Source organism: Podarcis bocagei (genome assembly GCF_964188305.1).
Source record: "Podarcis bocagei genome assembly, chromosome: 4".
Lineage (NCBI taxonomy): Eukaryota > Metazoa > Chordata > Lepidosauria > Squamata > Lacertidae > Podarcis > Podarcis bocagei.
Window position 1 is genome coordinate 21956005 of NC_138128.1, and position 19842 is coordinate 21975846.

Below are 19842 nucleotides of genomic sequence, written 5' to 3' on the forward strand. Positions count from 1 at the left end.
GATTCTTCGTGTTCTTTGCCCCCAGAAAGTCTTATGGGGTCTATTTAGGCAACCCATATTGATAACATCTGAACAGCGATCAGGTGCAACATGGAAACTGGATCAAGTTAGTTCATGGTTTTTCTATTCAACAATTCATTTAAAAGCCCATTACATCTAATAATTAAATCCAGAAACCGTTTTTCCTTCACAAGAATGTCAACAAATTATACTCTAGGTTGTTCTCTAGCTCAAGTATGACTCCTAACTTCAATCTGCCCAAAAGGTTAGAGCTTGTTTTAATATGTAGGCCAGTAACTTTCTTGCTATAGGGAAGAGGCTAGTAATATGCATTTTAATCTTAGAAAAGAACATGGTAGAGCTGAAACAGAGGATTATCTTTCAAGGAAGCAGAACAGCCAACAATTTAGGAAATGGTTGTTGTGTAAAGAGATATGCAAAACAGAAAAATTATGATAAAATTCAATTTTATTTATGCAGCTTATCTAACTTTTTTTGCAAGGCTCATCAATATTGACTGTTACACATCAATATTGACTAGAAGTGTAGTATACATGCTATTTCGTAAAGTATTGATTAATAGATCTAGATACTTCTTTACAATGCTTTAGACACTGACAGATTGGATCTTCACCAAAACTACACCCGTAATGCTTGAGTTAAAAACTGGAGTTTATTAACTGTACTTCCTTGAATACCTGTACATGTAGCTGCAATGATACATGTTTTGTTTTGTTTTTGGCTCTACACTTGCTGGAGCACTGTTAATGCAAACTATTTGCTTTGACATTCTGCGTCATCCTAAAAAAAAGAAAATAACTCCGTAAAGTGCTTTCCAGCATCAGTGTTTTCCTTAACTACTCTCAAAGCCAAATGTTACCGAGGAGCTAGAGCTATCACAAACATTCAATAGTCAAGAGAGCAAGATTCACTACTGCTAGAAACAGAGAGCTTGGTCTTAGTCGTTGATCCAGAATTATTGCGTCCTCCGAAGAAATAGCCTGATGACATGAAAAGCCAGACAGCAATTTATTTTTTGCTGGTTTTGAGCGGAACATGTGATCCCTTGATATTGAGCTTCTCCACAGAAGGTTTAGGCTTCCTGGGTCCCTCAATGGATACCCTTGGGCGGGGGGTCTTCTCTCTGAAATAGTATTTAGAAAGATAGAATACTTGATGTTTGGGAAACAGGTTAGGAAAAACAAGGGCACTGAACTCTCATAGCCAGATAACAACCAAGCAAGCGCAAAGGCTATACTGTATTATCAGTTTCCTCACAAAACTAGAAGGTGAAACCTGGGGTCAAACTCTCCCTCCCCTCTTTCATTTCATTTAAAGAATTACAAGACTACTGCTTAAATCAATATACACCCATAGTTAAATGCAGAGACTTTCCTAATGGGAGAGGGAGTGAAGTAGGCAGATAAGACACAGCCTTTCCCCCCAGCCCAATTTACATTCATCTTAATCCATGCAGGACCATTAAATCAATCCCTTGTTTCTTCCACGGGCTCTTTTTTCTGAAGGCCCTTCTCATGAAGGTGTCAAACTGAAACTGGAGAGTTCAGGATCAAGACTGGGTCTCCCACACCTGCAATCCAGCTGCAACACAAGTGTGCTTGCATGGGTGGTGCATCACAACACTTGTCAACAGCAGCCAACAAATGTAATTGCACAAAACTGTCAAAGCACAGGAGACATCTACTTCAGTGAGAGCATTCTGACATTTTTTCTTACAGAAAACTGGGAAAGCAGCGAAGCAAGACAACAATGATTTATACCTCCTTATTGCATCTTCCTTGCTTATGTGATGGGTGTTTCTATGTCTTGGTGCATCTATACCATTTCTTATTCCTGAGGGTTTGTACTTCAGAATCTCCTTCTGCCATTGTTCATCAAATGCATGAGCTTCACCTGTGCAACAAATGAAATTTTAAAGTGAGCATCCTTACTTGATGCAACCAGTGCAGGAAGTGTTTAAAAGTACTATATCCCAATACAAAACACGAATAGGGGGGTGAAGTGGAGAGAAAACATCCATACTAAATTTTATGTATATGTATGTGCACCTCTGTAAAACATTGGCAGAACTGTGTTACTACAAACAAAAACCCATGTAAGCCACAAGGTTTCTTACCTTCATCTAAATTAACAAATTCTTGATTCAGTTCCTCATCACCAGTTTTGTTGTTCTTGGCCTTCTGAACAACATGAGCACGATCTTGAATGTGATGACCAATAGACATTTTTTCAAGCCCACTTTCAGAATCTTTAAGTGCTTTTCTGGTTTCTTTAATCTGTACACACACACACACACACACACAAAATAAATAAATTTAAAAGTCACCACTGAGAAACAATATTTTCAATTAGTATTTTGGATTTCCCTTTTCAAGCAAACTGTGCAAGATTATGAACACAGTGTATGCAAATATCTTGTCTCTGCTGTAAACAGGAAGTGAAGTGAAAAGGAAACAGCATGTCAAACACACAACAAATGCTAACATCTGAACAGAATTATAGAACCAAACACAGTTGGAGCTTTACCTTCATTTGTACTGCGGCAGTTGCCATTTTGAAGAGATAAGCAGCTGTTCCATTTAAAAAACAGCTTGTTTCTTCAGCAGCAAGAACTGATGCAGCAAAAAGAGGGCAGACAAGGCAAATACCCAGTTGTGTACTTAATTCACTATTACTTGCATTCACTATTACTTGTTGAACTATGGCCACAACATGCATGTCTATGATCCACACAAAAAAGGAGCTGGGATCTATTCCTACCACCTCAAGGTCTTGATATTATTCTCTGTTAGAATGGTTTCAAAAACCACCAGAGCCTAATCTAAATATAGCCTGTGAATGGACCTTTCGGCTTCAGAGATAAGTGTGTGTTGGTATTTGCTACATGAAAGGGACACCAACTATTAGTATGTCATGCTAACCAACTTGAAAATCTTGGCATCTGCTTATCGGCATGCTCATAGGTATATTATTAGAAGCTTTTTGATAACCAAGTGCTGGCTAGAGCTCTGAAGTGATCTGCTATAAGTTATTTTCAACAGCCTTCTGCTTATATATAATCATTCATGAACCTGACTTCAGGGTTCAAATTCAAATTCAAATTTCTTAACAAAATTAGATGTAACAGCTGTGAGGAAGCCAATGAAAGGGCATCTTAAGCATTATATAAGCATTTAAAAGTCAAGTACTTGGTCTGAACAGATGACACCTATTTTATGCCACTGCCAGTTATTTGTAGCATTGTAGGATATATTCATGTGTATTGTTGCTTAGCTTCTTCAACATTCTTCTTCAACTAATCTCACTGATAAATGCCATAAGAAGCAGTAGGCCAAGTTACACAACACAAACCCATGGTTTGGCAATATGGGATGAACTCTATGCTCACAAACTCACTTGTGCCCACCACTTCGTTGTCTGCTTCCAGGAAACCACAGCAAACCACATCTAAATAGGGTTTGTACTTGCTCTGCAAACCAGGGTTGTAAATGGGGTTTAAAATGGTAAAATTACAGTTTGTTATGAACATGAAGATTTACAAAGCTTATGCTCCCTCTACATTATTACTGCCCCGTCCTTCATTCAAAATCCGTTGATTCATCTCAACGGGGAACCCCCAAACCCCAAGAGACTAACTTACCCCTCCTGGAGCCACACGTGTCTGAGCTGAAGCCTGGAAAACCTTTGGAGGTTCATCACCCTTCTTGGAATAAGTCATCACTGAGGAAGAACTGAACGAGTGAGCATTTGGATCAAGTGCCATTTTATCCTGAAGTTAAACATAATAAATGATTAAGAACAGCATAAACACCAAGACAGAAGTCCATAGCAGAAGCCTAGATTTAATGTTGTACAATGCTCCATTTAGATTAGGAAAGGAGAAAATCTTATGGGACTGCAACTCTCTCTAGTATTCAAAATGCCATAATGGCTGTCCTAAGCCTGCCAAGTGTTCAGAATGACTAAGCAGTGAAGCCATTCACTTGGAGAACAGAATTTAGAACCCTGCTTATTGTACATAACAGCAGATTTGTAAGCAGTCGCTTGCTTGGGCACCTGAAGCATGTAAAAATACACTCCAGGACACCATATGAATTTAATGAAGAATGCTTGTGTAGTTTTTAGTTTAAACATTAAGGAAAATACAAACTTACAAAATTTCTGTGCAATTCCATCATACTGTTTCTCATGTTTGACATCATTCTGTCCATTGCAGAGAAATGATCCCTGAAATCCATGTTCTGCCAGAAGAGAATTGAAAAGATAATTAAAGAGAAACATACATTCACCACGAGGTTCTTGACACTGTGTGTGTGTGTGTGTGTGTGTGTGTGTGTGTGTGTGTGTGTGTGTATGCGCACACAAATACATTTTTACTTCTTTGAAGGGCACAGCAGAAGAAGGGAAGAGACCACCTTTAATAATCCCCATTAAAAAAACCACAAGCGAACATTAAAAGCAAGCAAGAGTACCAGGGTAAAAAGTACGAGTACAAGGTACAACAACAAAGATTCCATGTGTGTGAGGTGGTGAGCACATGATGCTTTTTAAACCAAGCATTTTGATTTGATTTGTATCTGTCTTTTCCCCTCTGCAGATCTAATAGCAGCTGGGAAGCAGGGAGTAATTCAGAGTGCAGAAAAGGCATTAGTTAGAAAGGCTTAGGCACCTTCTTCCAAAGCGACACTTCCCCAATTTCCAAAGCAGCCCTGTGGGGTTTCTAATTAGCAAAACCAAAACCATGGCAGATCCCATGTCACCTCTAGTCTGGCCCTTAGTCTACTAGAGAGGAAAGTGTGAGAGGCTTTTTGAAATACAGTTCTCTAGAGGGATCAGAAAGGCTTTTCTCATTAACCTCAAATGAACTTGGTCAAAGGATGGACTGATTTCATGTAAGAATTTTTAGGAGAGATTTCCCAGCCATTGTAAATTTCTGAAATCCTACTGCACAGTAACTGCCTGAAGTAACTATCACAAAGGTAACTAAAGTAATGTTGGAAAAAAAGCCAACTCAAAAAATGAAAGCCCTCCACAAGTGAATTTGAGAATGTTGCAAGGTATTAAAAGGCAACACCTTGTTCCTGCCTTTTTTCTTTTATACAGTAACATTATGTAGTTATTCACTGGGGTAAAGGGAACAAAAATTAATTATTTTTTATCATTAAATGCTCAAAAAAGCTGCACTCTTTTGTATGGACTATTTGAATTGGCTAGGCCTAGATCAGGAATTTATGAGTTGATGAAAGAATCTATGACTCAGATTCCAGTCTATGATTTATTATATGTAATTTAGGAATAAAATTTCACTTGCTGCAAAGGAGAATATGGTCTGTTGAGAGTGCACAACAAGTAGGCTTATATGAAAGACTGTTGACTTGGCTCCAGTGTCTGTTATGACTTCTCAGTTACCAAGGCTTCCGTTTACATAGATACCATTTGTCACATGCATTCCAGCCGATGGATTACTAGCACAAGACACATGAAACATTAGCAGAAGCATGCAAAAGCCTTTATAGGAAGTAAACTGGGCTCACTGAGAGGATTAATGTAAGATATAATGGTGACTTTATGTACCATGTATTGTGGAAAATGAAGGAGAAAAAGCGAGGAGGTGTAGGTTTGGCTTTATGCAGCCAACCCTTCCTGTGAGTCCTTGCAGGAGCACTCCTGCCCTTGAGAGTGGTCCAGTTAGGGCTTGATTGCCCAGATTAGGAGCCCATATATGCACAGGTGACGGCTGTGGACACATCCAGCCCCACCTGTTGAGGCAGGTACAAATGGTGCAGGGCAACGTGGTTGAGGAGAAAGCGGATGATGGACCAAACACTGCTGAGGCTTCCCACAGTTGGATCTGGTGGAGGGAGGGAATTGTTTCTTTGGAACTGTTCCTTTGGGGTTATTTCTCATTGTAAGAAGGTTTACTGTTTGAGGGGTTTTTTTGTTGTTGCTGTTTGATGAGGTTTTCCTATTCTGTTCAAATAAAAATATATTTTCCTTCATAGACTGACTACAAAAGATCTTTTAAAGAACCTGCAGTGTTAATTGGCAAAACACTGTGTGCCAAAAAGCTTCACATTTATTGGCAATTAAACCCAAATTCTGTGCAGAACTGGGCACATCTTATAGATATTTGCTTGGTATAGTCTATGCTAGGCTGCAAATATATCTGTAATATTTGAGAAAAGGGCCCGGGAAGCAGAAAGAAAGTGAAGCAAATAAAGAAATGGCCAGGGAAATTGAACCTCAAGAACAGTAAATGGTATACCTTCCAGAGAAAACAAGAAGCTGTGGTATTAACTTCCAAGCCATAATTTCTGGAAGCTTCATTAAAGCATCTCTGATTATTTAAACTTCAACAGACAATGGTTCCCATACATTTATAAACTGTCTCCTGGAATTATGTAGACCAAAAAATACAGAAGTTGTTTTTCTTATAAGCGCAATGCTCCCTGCATTCCATGACCAGTGAATCCACAACCCTGTGGAATACACTCGGATGCAAAACATAATGTGGAGAGACAATTCAGATTGATAAGAAAATTATTATGAAAGGTATATATTCGTATCTCTTACTTCTTTCTTCCTTTCTGCTTTTATTCTTTTCTTTTTTTGCTCCCTCTACATAAGTTTCTATATTTTCTTTTTTCCGTTTAAGTTTGTGCATTTTGATTTATGTATATGTGGAATAAAGGTAAAGGTACCCCTGCCCGACAGGGCCAGTCGTGACCGACTCTAGGGTTGCGCGCTCATCTCGCTCAAGAGGCCGGGAGCCGGCGCTGTCCGAAGACACTTCTGGGTCACGTGGCCAGTGTGACGAAGCTGCATCTGGCGAGCCAGCACCAGCGCCGCACACGGAAACGCCATTTACCTTCCCGCTATAAAGCAGTCCCTATTTATCTACTTGCACTCAAGGGTGCTTTCGAACTGCTGGGTTGGCAGGAGCTGGGACCGAACGACAGGAGCTCACCCCACCGTGGGGATTCGAACCGCTGACCTTACGATCAGCAAGTCCTAGGCACTGAGGTTTTACCCACAGCGCCACCCGCGTCCCTATATGTGGAATACAATCAATTTAAAAAAATATTATTAGCTTCAAAATTATAATAGTCCTAGGCAAAGCATAGAAAGAAAAGGAAGCAATTTTTCAAGCCCAGCAAGAAGTCAGCAACAGAATGCCAACAATTAAGCGTCAAAGTTGTTAGATAAGCTTGTGAAGACAACCAAACTTCAAAGAATATCCCAACCACATTTAGCTAGACTGTCTCCCTAACTTCAAGTAAAAGGCATTGTGAGATACCCATTCTACACAATGGATTGTGAGGGAGGAAAGAAATCATTTGACTGCTATTTATCTTCTTGCAAGTAGAGAACCCAATGAGTTCAAATCTGTACTTTAACACTGAAGAGGGGACCAGACCATTAAAATAATTAACATTTTAAAAAACAACTGTTTGCCAACTGCCAGGACAATGTTACAAGGATGGGGGGGGGTGGCATTGCAGATGTTCACTGCTTCTTTAAAAGCTATGTGAGTGCTCCTATGCTGGAATAATCCTGCAAAACAGCAGGCTAAATACCACAGAGCAGTGCAAGGCACATGGATGCGGAGAATCTCGCTCATCACTAAAGGCAGGGGTAGGCAACATTCTAGATGTTGTTGGACAATTCTCATAAGTCCCAGACAGCATGGCCAATGGTCAGTGATGATGGAGGTTTAGTCCAACAACATACGGAGGGACAAAGGTTCCCTGCCTTGAGTAACGGTATCACAGACATTATCACACTCCATAGCAGCAGCAGTGGACATGCCAACAGGAAGAAGGGCAAGACGTACTTTGAGAAAAGAAGAAATCAGTAAACAAACAAACAAACAAGTTTTTCCAACTTGAATGCTGGGGAAATGTGGTGCCTCTATAGTAGAAGTACTACTTTTCAACATTCATTTGAAAAAGGTCTCAGAAGAAACCCAAAGGTGGAAAAGGAGTCCTTAAAGAAGTTTCTGGGTATCTACCACATTTCACAGAAATGTTATTCAAGGTCAAAGGAGAGAAGCCTATGTCATTAGCATAGTAGACCCAAAGCTGAACCAGCCACTTGCTTGATATAGTGCTATTCTCTAGTAACGTAACTTTTTGGAACATGCACTATTCTATGCATATTAAAAAGAAATAGTCCAATAAATAACATTCTAGACCTCTCTCAATGCAAACACCACTACTGTACTCCAATTCATTGTAACAAAAACAGTTCAGAGACTTTATGGAAATCTTGTGTGTTTTTACCCTTGTGGCAATTTATTTCATGCATGCAGAAAAGAGAGATGGTCTTGCATATTAGCATAATTTCAGTCTGCACAGGAAGTTTAATAGTTAGTTCACAAATGGGGGGAGGATTCTAAAATGCATTTCACAAAACTTACTGCATTGTGGGAGGGGGCAGAAACAGAACCAGACAGACATGCCCACATCAGCAAAAAATTAGAAACTCGTGTTTGTTTAGTATACTAACCATGCCACCAAAACAGCCAAAAGGCATAAGGGGGGAACTCATTGCCTGAAAGAGAAATACCAGCTCATATAAATTACTGCATTAGTGCTACTGTCTAAAGCAGCCTTTGCCAACCTGGCAACCTCTTGATGGGAAACTACAACTCCCATCAGCATGGCAAAGTCTGATCTAAAGAATGAAAGCATGCAGGGTACATTCAGATTGTAGTTTTTCATGAAATCATCTGCTGCTATTTGCATAAGTGGCACAGCTCACACTTTTTGCCACTTGGTTTACCTTCTAAATTTTGAGTGACATTTTCACCTTACTGAAGAGGCTGTATGTGCTACTGGTGCAGGCAAATGTCTTGTACCATCATCCTGCCTTGTCTCCTTTTCTACTGGAACTTTTGTCACCCTAACACTTGAGTTTTTAAACTGTTAAATTCCAGCACTGCACTTGATCACCTAGGAATTTCATAAATTTCCAGCTGCAGATTTAATATGCTATAAACTTAGTTATGTCGTAATCCCAAAGCTCAGCTACTTCATTAACCTTATTACCACTGGCCCATTTGAGACAAATTGGGACAATTTGGGGAGCAGAGCAGTGCAAATGGAATCGTGCAAATTCAGCATTGTTCACACAACTTTTAAAAAACTGAACCTACACTTCCAACAGAGTGGAAGAGGAAACTTGTATGCAGGAGATGTATTTTTTAATTATTTATATTTTATTGAAAACATTTCAATTAAACAAAATAAAGTGAAAAAGACAAAAAAAAAGAAACTAAAGGTGCATAAAAATACAACAAAAAGAAAAGAAAGAATGGAAAGAAAAACACTATAATTCCATACATACTTGTAAAATACAAATGTATTTAAATGAAATTATTAATTTAATCTGTATACATTTATTTTTAACGTACTATATTTTTTATAAATGCAGGAGAAGTATTTTACAGTTTCTTCTGGGACAGAGAAGGACCAAAATCTAAAGTGAATACTATTTTGGATGGGCCCTTAGGACAACAACATGCTTATATCACCAAGCATTAGAGATCTGTATTTTAGTATACTGACCATGCCACCAAAACTGCCAAAAGGCATAAGCGGAAAACTCGCTGCCTGAAAAAGAAGCATCAGTTCATGTAAATTTGTATATTAGTAACGTGGTTTAAAGATTAAAATACAGAAGGAAGGCATGCCCAGATCACCAGAAGACAGAGTTTAGCATTTAGTATACTAACCATGCCACCAAAACTGCCAAAAGGCATAAGGGAACAGCTCGTCTGAAAGAAAAATATCACCTTATGTGAATTGCTGCATGGTGTGTCAGATGGTTCAAATTAATAGGGGGGGGGGGACTTAAAACTCCCTAGCTCAAATTTAAATAAGGCACAGCATAACCAAAACAATGAAGGACCAAAATAGAAGTGACAGTGGCAGCCATACTGTTTACATGTAAGCAGGGGGTGGGTTTAATTTTTACTACTGGAGGGATAAGAGACAAACCCTCCACCACATAATCTTCTTATGATCCATTATCCAAACTCCTCCCATAACAACCTGGATCCATTATCTGAAGTGAACTAGGCTGAGTGGACAGTGCCATGGGCAACAAGCTACAGACAAGTAAGACAAGGGAAGCAGGATTATTCCATTCCTCTCACCCCTATGCATCCCTTTTGATGCTACAATTAGATGCCCCCCACCCCTGCTTTGTACATGACCAGGGAAATGTGAAGAAAAATGGCTGCTTCTGTCACATCTAATGTGGTCCCTGAGATTGTGTAAACTATGTTTAAATTGAAAGTGCCTAAGTTTGAATACATGTGCACCAAAGTATTGCCATGTACCTTTAAGTTCTGTACAGTACTTTACAGTTTTCCTGCTATTCCAGATATTCAATTCTATTTATTTGCAGTCACGATTAGCCAGTTCAGATGGAGAGAAGTTGATTAAAACCAACAAATCTGTTCCTACTCAACAGATAAATTTTGGTAACTAAATTTCAAAGAGCTAGAATAAACTGCAGGTCACAAAAATTAAAAAAAGTGATGCAGCTACTCTGCTACAAGCATTCATTTTATGTAAAAGCAAGAGATTAATGTAGAGTTAGCAATGAAATACATACATATTCTCTAAAATATTCATAGAACCCTGGCGTTAAACCAAATCATCTCTCCCATGTCAGCAGTTTCAAAGGTCATTGCAAAGAAGTTCTGAGTAAATCTATCACCATATACAGAATGGTCTGACTTATAAATCCACAGTGAAGAAATTATATGCTAGTACACACATATAAATAGATGATGCTATAAACACCATCTAATATGAGAATTCAGCCAACTGGTTTTGAATATCTCTGCATGAAAAAATGATTGGAGAGTCTGGATATAAATCTGAATTCCCCAAAGCATGCATGAAAGGTATACTTACATCAAGCTATCACATCAAAATGTATTTTACTACAATAGTCATTTTGTACTTATTCATTTAACACTATGTTTTACAACGCAAAGGCTCATGGACATGCAAAACCAACTCTGCCCATCTATCACCTACCATCTCTATCTCCTTCATTCCTAAAACTCATTTATTTCTATCCTCATGTAATCCCTACTCCTTTGTTTCCCCAGAGTCAGACAACAGTAACTTAACTTTATTTTGGAGGGCAGGAGGAATTCAGACACACACTTGGAAAATCTTCCCAGCACTCAACCAAAGAGGAGTATTTATTCTGGTAAGTGATGCTGCCACAGCAGCCTGTTTTGCAATATAGTAAAAAGTAAGTAAGCTTATGCACATTCAATTTGTGTGCATTCAGCTTTATGTACTTCGCCAAAAAAAGGGGGGGGCAGAAAGGGAACAGGCATCTGGGGGGGGGGGACTTTGGCAATCCCACCCACCATTGCACCTCATGTATTTTGACTATATGCAGTTTTGGCTTTAGGTGCAATCCCCAGAATGTAACCCCCACATAAGCTGCAGTCTTAGTGTGTATTGTTTGGCCTTCCACAAATACGGACTAGAAGCTTTTTAGCAGCAGCTGGAATAGTGAAGGTTGCTCGAATTGGTGTTAAGATTAATCTCTTAACGAAGGAATATTTTTAACATTACGTATGACCAATCCCAATTAGACTACTGACGGCTGATAAGACGTGGGTTGATTTGTTTTAAATGGGCCTGATTTTATTAGGAGAAAGGAAAGGAAATAATAATGCTAAATAACAGACAAAAGCAATATGTGGAAGTAACATAAGCTCACATCATTTCAGAGGGAGAATCAGTTTAAACATTACTCTTAGAGAACTTGATTCTTTCCAGGTTTCTACACATTATGTCCTTGTAAAATGAATGCAATAACACACAGTCTGTGTAAATCCAAGAACTAATAATATGATCAGGTGCAGAGACAGTCATCAGCACAGCAACCTTACTTCCTAAATGCAAAGCCCCTCCAGCTGGGTAATTCTATCCCCCAGTCAAACTCCCACTGCTTTGGTGTATCCTTCTGTAACTGGATATATTGAGACCTAGGATTGTTTTCAACTCCTAAAAAAGCATTGCACTCTGGTTATAAACTGCAGCCCCTTTGTATGCTTATGCTTGAAGGGCTTATTAGGGTCCCCCAACACACATTATAATCCTAAATAGCATTCTTACAAAGTTTGGGGGGGGGGGTTTAGACCATAATAAGTCACATACAATATACAGTGTTAAGATACATAGAGTCATTGAACTTTAAAATAAGCTACCATGTGCAACCGAGAGTGTTGTATGTTGACACTGTTTCAGCGGCTGTCAACTAACATGATTTTTTAAATTTATTTGTTCAAAACACAATGCTAGGCTACAACTCTCATCATCTTTGACCATCAACCTTGCTGGCTGGGACCAATGGAAGTTCAAAGTTCAAAACATCCAGCAGGCTACAGATTCCCCAGCTCTGCTACAGAGAAGTTTTAAGACACGACTAAATGACTAAACAACAACAAAGCATATAGACTGGTCCGCATCAAATACTTAAAAAAAAAAAATTGCCATTGCCAGAAAACAAGCTTGTAAAAAACTTGAATGACTGAAAGAACTCTATTTAGAAACAGTGCTTAGGCAGTCTCTATGTGTTCCAACAATTGTTGTACCAACTTGGCCCATCAATTTAACTGCAATTGTTTCAGATAGGTGAATTGAATTGGCATACTAACAGATACCAAGTATGTTTATAAGGAACATATTCTGGGCCCTTTTCTGTTCAACCAGGTCAGAATAACTCCCCGATTTCTGATCCGGGTAAGATATGAATCTCCACAGCCAAAAAGATTTCTACTGTCCAGTGTAGAGTTGTGCAATGGTTTAAGGTAGCTCCCCAAGTTCTAACGTACTCTTAGATGTGCAATATGTATGACAGGCACTCAGAGCAAGAGTGTTTGGAATTTGTAATAGCAAATAAAATGTGAGGGCTTTAATGGGGGTGTTTGCATTGCTCTATCTGGTCTTTTTAAAAGACAAATGATTAGTTAACTATGTATTCTTTTCTGAATTGTAGATATAAGCCTGTAATTCAAGGCAGGGGTGGGGAACCTCTTTCAGCTCAAGGGCCACATTCCATTCTGGGCAACCTTTTGAGGGTCACATAACAGTCAGTACAGCAGCTAATGTCATTTTTTTACTTCTGTACAATACACTAGTTTATGCATACATTCCCACACACCCCTGTATCCTCCTGGAGACAAGCAAGAGCCATTATCAGAGTTCGGGGAAACATTCAACTAAATGTAAGTTCCCAGGCTTGCAATTGCAACAAAAGATGGAGAAGCCCAAGTGCATCTTTGCATATCTGATTAAATGTTTAAACGTTTGCTGAAAAGTCTGATGCTGCTCACAAAAGCAGAACTGAATCTGAAGCAAACCCAACTGTTACGTTACAAATAGAAATGCTTCTAAACTAGAAGCACACAATCCGGTGGCTACCCCGCAGGTGACAGTTTCTGCTGCTGCTAGCTTTATTAAAGCATCAGTTCCCACTGTATAGTTTACTGATCTTGGCACAATTCCACACCCCCTGTGGTTATGTTACCCATGAATGCAAATTCCACAGGCTTAGTTTTGACACTAAGTAGCCAACAGAAGATATTGTAAAAGTCAACACACCTAAATAAATACAGTCTTCCAAACCCCAGGAACCAAAATAAAAATGTAACCATCACATTTTTTGAAGCAGAAATATTACTTTATCATTACATAAGTGGATACCTTGTACAATAGTGAATATATAAGTAAAGCAAAACGTATTACAGTTACATATTTGAAGTTGCTATGTCTATTAAGTTTCCTGTCAATTTATTTAAGTTCTTTATCAGCTGATGCCAAGACTTGCAATGCCAGCAAGACTGCAACCCTAACCATGTCCATTCAGAAGTTATGTCCTTTTGAATTCAATGCGGTACACTATTAGGATTGCAGCCTTAGATGGAATATACTATCACGTCACTAAGCATGATGTTATAGTACTGTTACAGGTTTGCATAATCAAATAAACTTAAGGATCAATGTGCCAACTAATACATCTTTCTACAGGAGACGGGATCAGTTAGAATGCAAGTTTCAACACATTAAACCTTGTTTAATTTATTTGCTCCATGAGTTAATATTCTAGTTTTTGGTGGTTATTTACAAGGAGAGTTAAACATCATTATCTCTAATTTACATGAGAGATGCACCAAGAGTAAATTGACTGGCCCAAGTACCAAACCAACAGCTGGGGGGAGTGGGGAAGCAAGCTGAGATCCACCATACTTTGTCACTGATTGCAGGTAACCTGCAAGACTATAAAATGACATACCTTGTGATTGTCTCTCAAAGCAACCTGAGAATCAGGACGTCCTCTTTGATGTAGAGCTCCTTCCCCACCATCTTTAATTGAGAGAAATGGATCTCGTCCAAAAGGTTCAGAAAAGAAACGACGCATATGATCATTGTGTGCGGCAAATGGATCCCTAAAGATAATATTAAGGGCGGGGGTGAGAGAGAGAAACAGCTCATATATAGCCATGCATTTAGAAAAAGCAGACAAGATTCCAAGGTGTAAAACTGCTATCTTGATGGAGAGAGTGCAGTGTTTACCCTACTTAGGACAGCCATAGCATACTGCTGTCTTAAATTAAAATTAATACACATTTCGCTGTTACACAAAGAATATTAGGAAGTGGCATACTTGAAATAGTGACTCATACAGAGTGGCAACATGACATCCTCTAAGGTCAGATAATTTTGTAACAGGTAGAATGGGTTCATTCAATATTATCATTCCTAATACAGACTCACAGCAAAATTTATTATTCTTAAAGGAAGCCAATTGAAAGGCTTTTAGAGCTTTATAGGAGTCTAAACCATTTCTCTGAGCATGCAAGTAGTTCTTCCAACTGACACTGGTGTGTTCTGGCATGCAGTTTAGAAATGACTGAGATAGTGTATATAATTGTTCTGTCCTTGGCACCTGAATATGCATCATTTCAACATGGAAACAGCAGCCAGTCTGCTGTGACTGTTCTCCTATAGATTCTTATCCCTTGAAAAGAGCTTAGTCTGCATGATTTATTTATTTTTTAACAGAAATGCTTTATTAGAACAGACGGTTCAGTACAAGAGACCAGCCACAGCAGATGACTGTAATATCAAGAGTGAGATAATACAGAGAACTTCTTGGCTAACTAAATGCTGTCTTTTGCAGGAGGGAAACTGTTTCTGCACCTGTCTGCGCTATTCAGGAAAAAACTTGGCAGGACCAGAAAACATTTTGACTGAGATCAACTAGAGCTTCCCTGGAACAGCTGCTTGGTCAGGGAGACATTTATAAAACCAATTTTATCCTAGACAGTATTTCTAGCTTGCCAGATCAAGATCTATCCTTGTGAGGCTAAGGAAGCTTTCCTATTAGTACACAGTTTTAGAAATTAGTTCCAATGTGAAGTAGCCCTATCCACTTGCATGATGATCTAGTCTGCAATGTCTAGAATAGCACTTGCTATTATAATTTGGATTAGACTCTGAACAGCTTCCAAACCAGACAATGGTCAGCCATTATGGCTACTAAAATAACAGAACTGCACAGTCCCTACATGGTGTGTGGGTGTACACACACACACACACACACACACACACACACACATTTTGTAATTGTTTTATTTTGTAATAGTTGGGAGCCCTGAATTTTGGAAAAGGGTTCATAAAATTGTGAGATGTGAACTAGGAGCTTCGTAGTTCACACTTCCTTTCCCTATACTGATAGGATTCTATTTATCAGACTACCATTACATGTTGACAGCTTCTATATAGGACTTTGTGCATTGCTGGCCTCAGCATCTATCCATGGTTCTATTGCTTCCCACATTACACAGCATGGGTTCTATTAACAGGTACTCCCTCATGTCACTCCAAATGCAGACAATAAAGAATAGGCAGACAATAAAGAAACCAAAACAAACATCCTGTAGAGACTATTCCCAAAACGCTTTAGTGGGTGCTTGCTATGCACTTTTCAAACTTAATTTCTGCTAAATTGCAAAGGAAATTAGATGACTAGTAAAAGAAACTAGGTGCAGGATTAATTTGAGGCTCAGAGTCAGTAATGAACCCTTTGGTCCCAATCCAGCAACACTACTGTGGACCTTTCTAGAAGTGTAGTATCCACAGGCCAATACTTTTGCTTCATTTGCACCTCCCATCTATTTCTTCCTAAGCAGCAGCAAGATACGTTTAGACTTCTACATGAAGACTAAAAGGACAAGATTGTGGTTAAGAAGAGGGAGGATCGAGTGCAAAGGAAAGAAGCTGCCTGTGCATGCAAGCCTTTGGATCAGTGCCACTGGATTTCAATACAGTAGGAGTTGGCTGCAGAGCTGACATAAAAGCTGAGAACCTTGTCAAGGACTTTAAAAGAGCAATCTAAAAAGTTGCTGACACTATGTAAAATCATCCACAAGTTCCATTCAAATTTCAAAGGATGTGTGACCTTGTACAATTTTAGCTTAAGGGGATACACCAGAGACAGGATTGGGTGTGTACTAACTAAGGGAGTTCCCAAAACCAAAACACCTGCATATACAGTGTTAAGAAAGCATTAGGCCTCCTGAATCCAGCTTAAACTGAGCTATAAAATCAAGACAGATTACAACTTTTAAGTATGGACCTAGGCATGAAGATGGCCCACTGAGTTATATAACTTCTGTTTGGGCATTCATCAAGCAAAAGCTAATACTGTATCAGAATTGGGTTTTAAACCCATTCTGAGTTTAACCAGGCCATAAAAGTTAAAAGGTCAACCACAAGCTTGCTATATAGGTCCTTCCCCACCATGTCAAATGCTGAAGTTATTTAGGGTTCCTTACAAACATGTAATTAAAGGAAAGTTGCAGAACTTCAGATCCTATGCATGTTGAGTGTAAGCCACACAGAGCTCAATTAAATATACAGAGGATCACAGCCTTATTTTTTTTTTATAATACCCATCTACTCAGCCTTATTTCCAGGTAAGCCTACATAGGATTGTAGCATTAAAGGATGACTATGCAGTGTTTACTCAGAAGTAAGTCCCACTGTGATCAATGGGTTTTATTCCTAGTAAGTGTGTTTAGGATTATCCAGATACAATGCCTGACATATGTAAAATTTATATGAACAAGAAGAATGATTCCCAGGTGCATTTGGCCTAGATTACTGCAGGAGAAAAGTAGTATTTTAAGCTATTTAAAAGAACATAAATCATTTTCTCTCCCCCACCCCATGTTCTATTGTGACAGAACAAAATGAAATACATTATATATCATTTCCCACAAATTGAAGAAAACGTTTAAAATAACGTTTGTGAAAAAACAGAGGCTTTTTTGTTAGGCATTTTAGGTACAGGGATTCCGAAAGAGCAGAAAAGACTATTTATGTATGCGACAACAGAAGCAAGAATATTACTGGTCCAGAGATGGAAAGAAGATAAAGTTCCAACCAAAGAAGAATGGCTAATGAAGATGATGGACTATGCCGAAATGGCAAAATTGACCAGGAGAAACAGAGACCGGGATGAGAAGAAGTTTAACAAAGAATGGGAAAAATATAGAATTTATTTAAGAGAACATTGTAAACAACTAAAAACTTTGGCAGGATTAGAGTAATACTTGTAATGTACAAAACACAATGGAAAAAGGTAATACTGTTGTTAACAAATTAGTTAAAACTTGGATAAGCTGAAAGAAAAAGGGATTGACATTGAAAACCAGAGAAGGGCGGTGCGAAGTCTAGGGATTCTGAGAATCCTAAAAGTGAAGGGCAAACGATATGTTTAAATTGTAATATGTTATGTACAACTCAATTAAAAAAAATTATATTAAAAAAGAAATAAGTTTTATGCCTTCTAATTTTCAGTACTTACTCAACATAAAAAACTGAGTTGCAAAAGGTCATTAACTGCTCTCTAAAAATGTCTTTAATTGTGTTTTTCCTGCTGTGCACTTTCATGCTATTTCATGCTACTGGAGACCACGTTTTTTATACTGCAGAAGTAACAATGATAAAGGGAACACATGAAAAGATGCTAGGCTTCTGAAAGTAAACACAGAAACAACAACCACTTGTTAACTGAAAAATAAAAATAAAAAACACGCAGTGTTTTAAAAAGGCTTTAGAAAGGCATCCCTTTCAGCATATCAGCACGAAACTTAAAAACTTCTTGGGAGCAAGAGAAAATACGGTTGTTTATATAGGTGCCACTTTCAGCACCTTGGAAACATGGGGCTGAGCCCCTTTTACTTCCAGGTCCTGAGAACAGCACTGCTCACACCAAATCTTAGCAAGGCACCAAAAGAACACTCCAACCATTCTTTTCCCGAGGAGGCCAGTGGCTCAGTTCCAGAACTCTGGGAAGGCTTCGGACACACACCAAAAGGGGGGGGGCAGGGGCACCTTTAAAACCAACAGCTTTATTGTAAAGCAAGCTTTCATGAACTACAGCCCTCTTCTTCCATTGCACGCCTCATCCAGGCATAACACAGTTCCGTGGGAGCAGAGGGACTAATCTGGACTGGATCCAAACTTAACTTAGTCGAGCTTAGGGTCCCCCAAGGAAATCAACGAGGCCACAACGCAGTTATTATCGCTTCGATTTCAAGGGGTGCAAGTTCAGCTAACTTAAGAGCATAACTGTCAACTTTTCCCTTTTCTTGCGAGGAATCCTATTCGGAATAAGGGAATTTCCCTTAAAAAAAGGGAAAAGTTGACAGCTACGCTTAAGGGCCTGCACCCAGATCCAGCGAGGACATGAAAATGCAAACTTTTTTTATTGCACCTTCGCAACGGGGGCGGGGAGGCAAATTCTGCTGAAGTGAATAAGCAAGGTTGGGGTGGGGAGGATAGTAAAAGAGAATTCAGCGACCTTAAAAGGAGGGTTGTGAATTATTGTTGTGTTTGAGGGTTCCCCCCCCCCCCACCGTCAGGCTCCGCTCTCTCTCTTTTTGACACGTCTGGAGAGAAGGAACGTCAGAAAACGGTCGGCGGGGGTGTGACAAGAAGAGGAAAAGGCAACGGAGAGATGCGCATCCCAGAGGGAATGTCTATGGGGCAAATGGGGGAAACACCAACGCCGCCTTCACCGCCTCCCTCAGGGCGACGCAGCCCCCCCCTCATAACCCAGGCCGACCCCCCCCCCCTCACCGAAAGAAAGGATCCTCCTCGAAGATTCTGGACCAACCCCCGAACATGGCTCCGGCTCGTGAGGCGCCTCTCGCGCTTCTCCTTCAGCCCGCCGCGTCCCGCTCGAGGTGTTGCCGCCGCTCGCGGGCCTCCCCTGACGACGGGCTCTAAGGAGGCGAACCGCCCGCTCGGCCGCCACGCCCCTTTCCCCTCGCCACGCCCCCCTCGGAAACCTGCGCTTCTCCTTCCCATTGGCCCTGGCGAGCATCCAAGATGGCGGCGGGCGACAATAGGGCAGGAATACTGCCATGGCAACGGGCTCCGAGGCAGGGACTCCCCGCTGGGGCCCGGTTGCCTTAAGTGGTCTGCAGTTCGCTGTTCCGCCGCCGCCCCTCTCCCTCCGCCCCAAAGTTCCGGCTTCCGGGGAGAAGCTAGCCGTCATATGGGTATCGCGGTGCCAAGGAGGCAGCGCCGAGTTAACATGAAGGCTGCCCTTCCTTCCTTCCTTCCTTCCTTCCTTCCTTCCTTCCTTCCTTCCTTCCTTCCTTCCTTCCTCTTTATCCATCCTTGAGAGGTGTTTTTTTGTTTTTTAAATAAAATTTAAATAGGAGTCTGATATAACAACGAATACATAAAAAGCGTGCACATCTTA

General features: G+C 39.9%; 1 protein-coding gene across 6 annotated transcripts; it reads right to left on the minus strand.

The window, feature by feature from the left end:
* Positions 1 to 450: 450 nt before the first annotated feature.
* MLF1 (myeloid leukemia factor 1) lies at positions 451 to 19382 on the minus strand. Of its 6 annotated transcripts, XM_081190610.1 has the most exons (10): positions 19212 to 19382; positions 14356 to 14509; positions 9758 to 9799; positions 9591 to 9635; positions 8530 to 8574; positions 4176 to 4262; positions 3662 to 3790; positions 2138 to 2297; positions 1782 to 1914; positions 451 to 1144 (listed from the first exon to the last, which is right to left on the minus strand). In XM_081190610.1, the coding sequence occupies exons 1-10, from the start codon at positions 19256 to 19258 to the stop codon at positions 1030 to 1032; spliced, it is 957 nt and encodes a 318-aa protein (XP_081046736.1). In that variant the 5' UTR covers positions 19259 to 19382; the 3' UTR covers positions 451 to 1029. The 6 variants fall into 6 exon arrangements, with proteins under 6 accessions (XP_081046736.1, XP_081046737.1, XP_081046738.1 ...); XM_081190611.1 differs by lacking the exon at positions 9758 to 9799; XM_081190612.1 differs by lacking the exon at positions 9591 to 9635.
* Between the last annotated feature and the right edge of the window lie 460 nt (positions 19383 to 19842).